Here is an 8,802-nt window from a genome sequence, read left to right on the forward strand (position 1 = left end):
GTGTATTTGCAGAAGGGGCTGTGAAAAATGGGGTGTAATTTTTTTTAAATAAACAGTGAATATTTCCTTGGAGCAACTTTTGTTTTTGACACGCTGAGTTGTGTGCTGAGCCAATTCACTGGCACAGCGTGAGTTTGTCATTCATCTTTGTCACAACATAGCAGGAGTGTCAGCATCCATCTCAGTCATTGTTTAGAATTTGGTGAGATACAAACAAACAAATGATCCCGGCAATTATCATTTTCTGCCTACTGACAGTAGTTGGCTGGGGGAGTGGGGTAGAGGTGTGTGTGTGTGTGTGTGTGTGTCGGAGGGGGGTAGTGGTGGTTGTATCCTCACTGCTGACAATGATAATGCCAAGCAGACAATTCAGGCCACTTAATGTGTCTCACTGGAGAACATACAGGGTACCAAATAGAGGGCTCAAACTCTGAGCCAACGTCAACACATGGATTTGGGATTCTGTGTGTGTGTGTGTGTGTGTGTGTGTGTGTGTGTGTGTGTGTGTGTGTGTGTGTGTGTGTGTGTGTGTGTGCAGAAGGGGTTCCCTCAGAGGTCCCATGGCTTTTACAGTGTCTCAATAAACCATCTGCACTCAGGGCCTTAGGACTGAGGAGCTCTTTGCTGCCTATAAAAGGCGGTCCATGCCATTAAAGCAGTGCTGTGCTAAGTAGGCTCACAGCACAGGGACTGCTGCTGTGTGTGTGTGTGTGTTTGTGTGTGTGTGTGTGTGTGTGTGTGTATATGTTTTGGGGGTGGGTGTAATAGTGTCAGACTAGACCAATCAATGTGTCCAGTGTTCTGTACTGCCTTTCAGACCTCTAATGTCACAGAGGTGTAGAATGACAGGATGATGATGTGCAGGCACCTCTCGGGTTAAGTTTCCCAGAGCTGCTCAGCTTTACTGGGCTGTACAGTTATTTAATTCACAAATCACGGAAACTGGGTTATGCTCCACATTCACATATTCAAACTAGTGTATTTATAGTGAGATAAAGCATGTGTAAGGCAAGTCATCTCTTTATTCAGCTCTCAGGCTGCGAGCAAATTCAGGGCTGATGTCTATTGTAAATGTTCTCTATGTAGTAAAAAAATGTGTTTTCAATACTGATATACTGTACTGTGTATTTATACTGTAGTAAATCAGTCTCTCTGAGTCTGTGAATGGATGTTAAACACATTTATGAGGTGCAGCAGTGAAAGCTGCAGTTAAGCTTTGCTTAAGACTATAAGAGTTCTGGATAAAAATCGGCAAGAAAAAGAGATTCACTCTCCTATTAAAAAAGGACTATGCATGTTTAGCCCATTTACCTGCAACCATGTAGAGTTTACACATTACGGACCACACTGAAAGCCTTGTTCTTTTGTTGTCCATTCATGTAATTTAACCATCAAAATCAAACTCCAAGTTCAGGGCTGGAGAAACAAGGTCAAATCCTTGGGAAGGAGATAAAAACGTAGAAGATAAAGTTCACAGAAAATGTAAGTGAACAAATAAATAAATTTGACCTCAGTGCTTCTGAAATCCTGGCTACATCAAATCTGCTTTTACTTTCGGCAAATTTCCAACTACATTCTGGCAACGTAGTTGTAAATACAGACTGATGAGGAAATGTTGGATACGCCGTGCATGATTTGTAATGAAAGCGTTCATACATGCAGAGCTATTGTTACGTCCCTTTAAGGAGCTGCTTGCCGACCTCTGACTGTCACTCGTTTCTCCAGAGATTTCAACAGACGTTGAAAAGATCACGAATTACCACTATTTCTCAATAGGATTCATATCTTTCCTCCTTAAATTCCTCAGAGAAGCACTTTACTGTATAATGCTTCAATGCAACTGTACAGAAAGGCAGTAATGAATGGTCCTTCATTCAGACTCCCATCACACATTCCCTATAATCAAGAGTGAACCCAGCAGTGATAACAGAAGCTATTGCATTCTCAACAGTGATTACAGAACGGGGGTTGCGGATTTGTGATTTGGGGTTAGTTTGATTTCTTTACCTGAATGTGACAGCAAATGCATCCGTAGACGGAGGCTGTCCAGGAAGCTCTTCCCACACAGCTCACAGCCGTAGGTCTTCATTCCACTGTGCATCTTCCTGTTGACAAAGAGCAAAACAAACACTTCATTGTTTGGACTCTGTCGGTGAGACAGTCAGTTTTGAGCAGGCAGAGTCTAATGTGAGCGCACATCGCTGAAATAGATGTTTGTGTCTCTAACTGAGTGGTGTTTTAACAGCTGCATAACTGATGACTTCGAGCACAGCGAAAAGGTTCGGCCTTTAGCTATTGGAGGGGGGGGGGGGGGGGGGGGGGGGAATGTCACACTCCATCAATCATAACATCAGCACATAACAATAACCACCGGTGTAAGAAGCCGTCCAACTACCACACATACTCTTCTGCAGGGAGCACCAGACCATGACTTGGTGCTGTAAATCACAAGATGCTATTCAAGCAGAGGCATTATCAACTTCCTACATCTCAAGTGCTGCAAATGGATAAGATGCTATAAAAGGAAATAGAATGATTTATTTAGGCAAAGCCGTTTAGCGTATGAACCATTCACTGTCACCGTTTTGACTTTCTGCTTTCTAAACCACATGGTGATGTGTGGCTCGAAGCAAAAATCAGATCTGCAATGAATTCTCCCTTTTTATTTATTTATTTTTTACGAATGGGCGGTCATTAGGATGTAACATAGTTTAAGTGCACAAGTTCAGACAAGACTAAGGGTCAATATTTGATTATGTGGTAAAAGGCCTTGAAGGTTAGGTAGCTAAATTACATCTGACAACATAAAGTCCATCCTCACGACTCTCTCCGTTACAAAATCCTCAAAGACCCCACGGCTCCGTACAAAGCATATTATTCTTGAGAGATATCTGAAAGTGCTCTGAAGCAATTAAGGTGACACGAATTGCCAAACAACTGCCACAGTGCCTTAAGCCTCCCGAGAACTTCAAATACCTCGCCTTGAGAGAGGTAGAGAGAGTCACACAAAGGCAAGCGCGCACACACACACACACACACACACACACACACACACACAAACCCATGATTGTAATGATTGTTTTTAAAGTCGGTCCCGTTTCAGATTTGAAACAATCAATAATCAACTAAACACAGAGTGAGGTCCCAGAACTGTCGTCTAGTTGATGCTAGATTAAGAAATTAAGACCCTTAATTCCATAAGCAAATGATGCGCTTTAAGTAATGTTCAATACATTGAAATATACCCCACGTGTGCGTAGAAAAGGACCAGGTTCTATACTAAGTGTATGTTTCTGGCAGACAAAGACAAAGACAACGTCAAACAGACAGATTTCATAGTCTCCGTCGACGAGTCAGGTGGCGCGGAGTGATCAGCCGAGTGCATTCTTGGGGAAACAATGCCCTTGATAAGAGATCCGCTCAACTTGGGCGAGATGACAGCCATCCATCTTAGCGTCTCTCAACAAAGCCGCAGAGGAGGAGGTGGTGCCACTCTCCCAAAACATGACTGATTGATGTCAGATGTCGAATGCAAATTGATTTACAGCTCTCTTTTGTGCCTCGAGTAGGGGTAGCGAGAGAGACAGAGCGAGGATGAGACCGAGACAGACGGAGTGAGATTGCAGCGTTTCCTTACGGCAACGGTTCGTGTGACTTCGTTTGACAATTGCTGCGAAAAAACATCCTTGAAACCTGAGTAGTAAAAATCTGAAATGGAAGAAGAAAATGTAGCAGGGATGAAGAAGTCATGATAGCCATTGTGGTGGTTAGAGTCTGTGGAGAGACCTTGAAAACCAAAGCCAGAATGACGGCCCTTTGGCAAGTGGAGAGTGTAATTAAAAGGTCCTATAAATGCCAAATGCCCCCAAAAGGACACTTGAAAAGCCAACAAGAGAGAGAAAGTTACACAGAGAGACATGAATGACGCAGCTGGGAAAAGAAACCAGACTCTCACACTGTCAGATATCAATCTGTGATGATACAGAGCAGGAGTTACATCACAGTCTAATGTACTTTGTATGAAATACTTCCACTTCTCGCTTTTCCCCAGAATGCCTTTCTACAACCGGCAGAGCAATCTGAATTTGTTGTGTTCAATAAAAAGCAGGCGTACAATGCATAACAACACAGCATCAAAATGCAATCATGCTGCTGTTGGTTACACATATAGTAGGACAGATCAATAGCAATTGCACAAGACTACAATGTGTAATACAGATGCATGGCATTCTGGGCTATTAAGGCACCTGCCAGCCACCTCTGCATTGTACTCAGTGCAAAATAGCAGCACTGGACTGATGCCCTCACGTTTTACCTGTGAGGGGCCGAAGTCCGACCTTTACTGCTGATGTTTTCCGGTAGATAAGAAAAATATCTTAATGTAATTTTGCCTCTGACAGGTTATTCCACACGAAAGAGACAAATACATCAACAAACAACAAAATGAACAAAAGGGATGGAAGAGGATTTTTTTTTTTCCCTTTAAGGATCATAGGTGATGTACTCGCACACTTTCTCTCTGATAAGGGGAAAACACACGCACAAGCGGTAAACCACAACACAACACACAGGGAGCACAAAGCCTTTCAAAGGCCTTTTGTGTCCCTCCTCAATCTGACCATTGTGCCCCCCAGACAGAGCGCTGATAAGGTATGGATGGACTTATTAAGGCCACTTGAAGTGGAAGCAATGCCATGTATTTTCACCACAAATGTAGTGTTGATGAGCAAAGTGTGGCGTATGTGTGTGTGTGTGTGTGTGTGTGTCCGTGTGTGTGTCCTCAGCTGAGAGCGTGTTAAATTTAACTGCAATGGCGAGCACTACCCAGCGAAACAGCACATTACGTGGTGTTCTACAGAATGTTAACAGCACCTGGTCCAGTAATTTAGTCTGTTAGAGGAAAGGTTTAACTTCTAGAGGCCCTGTTGGAAACACTAATGGTGACCTCTCTTTTGGCATTTCACTATATTTAGTCTACAGGATATGAAGTAACTAAAGAAAATATCAAAAGTGGACGTTAGCAACAGTAGCTCATGTACAAATTGTACTGCAGTGGTGTAAAGATGCCTCACGATGGGGAACAACCCTGGTAGCCAGACTGGCTTCACCAAGCAATGACTTCTATCTGGCAAACAGACTTGTGATGAATAATGAACCAAGTTCAGATAAAGTATAACGTTGACAAAAGCTATCGTGAGTGCTGCTAACAGAGCTCATTCTCTGCCCTAAAGTCCCTTTTCCACTGGTTGCTAAGAACCGCTAACATCAGACACTGTAGACACACCTGTCACCTGTCGAGCACAGTGCTGTTACAGCAGAAAAAACGCGGCTACACTGCGCTTCAAGATGAAAGAGTGAAGCTGCAGCCCTGAAATAAGTTTCAAAAACACACAATTGCCGTCGCAATTGGCAGATCTGTTTTACCAGTTTGCACGGCGGCTAGCAGCTAACTCTCTCTCCACTGTGTGTGCGCGCTGTAAGTGCATGTGATGACGTCGCTCCTTGCAGTTTACCTGCATTTAAATTAAAACCTTATACCTGCTAAACTAGTCGGCACCAACCAAGACTAACCACAATTATAAACCTTTATGAGTCATATTTGAGGCAGATCACAGTTGATCTCCTGGGGACAATCGGTCCAACTTGAGTTGTCATTCTTCTGGTTTTATAAATAAAGAGATGAGTACAAACATATTTTGATCAGGTAGGTTTAACCTGCACCCTGAGCCACCCAACAGGGGGACACTAGACAGGAAAACAAGGTCGCCTTACGGACATGATTCTCTGGTGCCGCGACAGAGAGTAAGTGACGTCAATGTGTAAGAACCACAATTAACTGTAGACAGACAAAGGTGAGCTCACACCTACCGCAGAGTAAGTATGAAAATGAGACAACAGTAGGCATCTCAGGTATGTTTTATATGCCTTGAAATGCTTTGTGTGCCTAAGCAGAGCTAATAATATACTTTTATTCAGCTCCAACAATGTTTAATGACATGTAAAAGGATACTAAAATATTGTCTCAGCTCAGTGATTTAGCTCGGATAGACCTCTCCACACACACACACACACACACACACACACACACACACTAACACGCACACACTCCCAAATCCCATTGTAACTGCCTGCTTTCATGTTGTGCTTCTAAAATAGATGATGAGAGGTGTGAGTGTGTGAGAGTGAGTGTGTGTGTGTGAGTGTGTGAGAGTGAGTGTGTGTGTGTGTGTGTGTGTGTAGTGGGTGGGAGCTTAGGGAGGGAGAGGATGGAGGGGAGGGTGATTTGAAACAGACTGACTGTAGCCATTAAGGAAGTTCACATAAAACTCTCTCAGGCCATTTACTCAGTTAATAATCGACTTTGTCCAACAGTCACTTTTGACAACGGCAATAAATTTTAAATTTATGTCAACAAAACATATGCTGATCACCTCGTACGGTGTGCTTCCTCGTAAAAACCAGCCCAACCAAGGGCTGTCTGAGTGCATGTGTGTGTGTGTGTGTGTGTGTGTGTGTTTGAAATGTGAGTCGATTACAGGCCTGTGTTATTGAGCAGTAACAGCTTGCCTCGTGCAATTCAGAACTTTCTTCCCCCCCCCCATTTTGCCGCTGGACTTGGCTGGCCATATATCATAACTAGCACTGCATTTGGTGAAATAAAGACTCAACTTCCCACCTGTCCTTTTCCCTCAAATATGACGGTTTAAAAAAAAAAAAAAGTAAAAATAAGCTGATCTACTGATACACTACAACAAATAAAAACTGAAAGACCTCAGAGGTCCCTTTGATGGCTTTGAGTCATCTAGATTTCACATGATTGGGCTTTGACAGAGGCAGTGGATCTACTGCCAAACCTCATTAAATCAAATGACTCTGTTTGGAACTCACGCTGATGCCCTCTCCAGCTCACATCAACATTTTATATCACCACATCCAAACTATTAGACAAAAAAAGAAAAAAAAAAAGAAAAGCCAAGCAGGGCCACGCTTGATGACTTGCACTTATTCCTCATTGCTTGCCCAAAATCTATTTCTCCCTCAGCGGCCTTGAGTGTTACTCTCTATCCTCATATATCCTTTCATCTTTTATTTTTCCATTTTTTTTTTTTCCCTCTCCCTTCCATCCTCCGGTCCTGAGGGGAGCTATAAAACAACCTGAAATGATGTTCGTAAATAAAAGCTTTGGAGAAAGAGGAATGGAGGGTTAAGATGGAAAGAAGAAAACACTAAAAGATAAAGGGAGGCAATTGATAAGAGGTGGTAAATTGAGGAAAAGCTGTGTGGCTGTCTCTTATACACATCTGATAATTGGGGGAAGGAGGGCGAGTGAGCAGAGCTAAGACCTAAGTATCAGAGGGATGGTGAGCACTTCACCTGGACATCTGAAACATTTGGTGACAATAAAAGAAAAAAGAGTTCAAGGACATTATTAGCTATTAGCTTAGCATAAAACACAGTGCATTCCGTCCTCTTAAAGCTGCACGAGTCAATATTTTCAAATTAAGAGTACTATCACCTAACTGAGTTCTCAGCTCTACTTTTAGCCTTTTTAACTCTGTTTTTTTGGGGGCTGCAAACTCCACTCTCATGAACCACAACTGACAGAAGTCAAAAAGCTTTAATGTACCCAGTGTACGCTGGCTGCCGAGCAACGAACGACAGGCAAAGTTAGCGACTAGCTGCTGACAAAACTGAGATAAAAAGGACTGTGAAACTGACTTAAATTCATCAGGTGGCTAGAACGTTTCCTTGTGTCTGATGTGGAAGTAAGCGACTGTTTGCTAACACATTTTACCGTAGTAACTATACGGGTGTGTTAACTCAGTGTCCATTAGTTTGGGCTATAATTTGTTTCAAAAGGATAAAATATTTCCACCTCTGTGGACTTTTGATCTTAACTCAGTCATAACGATTACCGGTGACTTGCATCTCGTTTTATTCTGTCTTGTAAATTCAAATTAAGATTTTCATAGTATTGCACTAAATATAGTTAGCAAGCCAGTTGGCACGGACTTGTGAGAGTTAATATTTTACATGGGGGTTTGAGACCTGATCTCCTCAGTAACTGTGATTATATCTAAAGTAAATAAGAAGCAGAATAAGGTCGTCAGTCAGTTTTGTTAGCTTAGGTTTGACTATTATTTGTTGGACTCCAGAGGTAATGGCGTTAGCTGCAGTCTATTAACTGCCAGATGTTAATTTTGATCTGCTCCTGTAACTATACATTTATGCACCTGTACTGTTCCCACATCATCTGTAATTACCAATGTATTGATACTAAATCATAAAATATTCAATGTACAAATGGAACTATGGCGGGAAGCTGGCGTAAGCAGCAACAGTAAGTTCCTACAAAACTGCAAGGCGGGAACAAGAGCACGAAACGTGACATTAACTAACAGCTAACACAGTCAAACACTGCACAGCAAACAAAGGTCAATAAAAAAGACTTCAGTTTCAAAAATTATTAAGTGGGATAATGCACTTTAGAAGTAAGAGCCCAAGCAATGGTATAACCATTTGGAGATAAAAGCAGGGGGTGGAGGAGGACCGCTGACAGACACACGACTCCCTGTCATGGCGAACAAAGCCCCAAATGATGCACGAGGCGATTCAGTGACACTGTGGTGGCCGATCCTAATGTGGCCATAAGCCGCCTCTTATTTTGGTTTTTCAGACAGAGAGAGATGGAGAGGAGGAACAAGGGACTTTTTTTTTTTTTCATCATGAATTTCCAGTCCATTAGGAGGCTGACCATGTCACACACACAAACATGGGGGGAGAAGAAAGAGAGAGGGGGAG

The 8,802-nt window shown here is 42.6% G+C and overlaps 1 protein-coding gene across 1 annotated transcript in view; it reads right to left on the reverse strand.

Moving 5' to 3' along the window:
* zbtb16a (zinc finger and BTB domain containing 16a) overlaps positions 1-8,802 on the reverse strand; it is a 135,887-nt gene that overhangs the window by 80,629 nt on the left and 46,456 nt on the right. Inside the window, exon 3 of the mRNA XM_023407655.2 lies at positions 2,008-2,105. Coding sequence (XP_023263423.1) covers positions 2,008-2,105 — 98 coding nt within the window. The remainder of the gene's footprint in view (positions 1-2,007; positions 2,106-8,802) is intronic.

The sequence above is a fragment of the Seriola lalandi genome, unplaced genomic scaffold (assembly GCF_002814215.2).
Source record: "Seriola lalandi dorsalis isolate HSWRI2012SDOR001 ecotype SW California unplaced genomic scaffold, Sedor1 jcf7180002054343, whole genome shotgun sequence".
NCBI classification, from domain to species: Eukaryota; Metazoa; Chordata; class Actinopteri; order Carangiformes; family Carangidae; genus Seriola; species Seriola lalandi.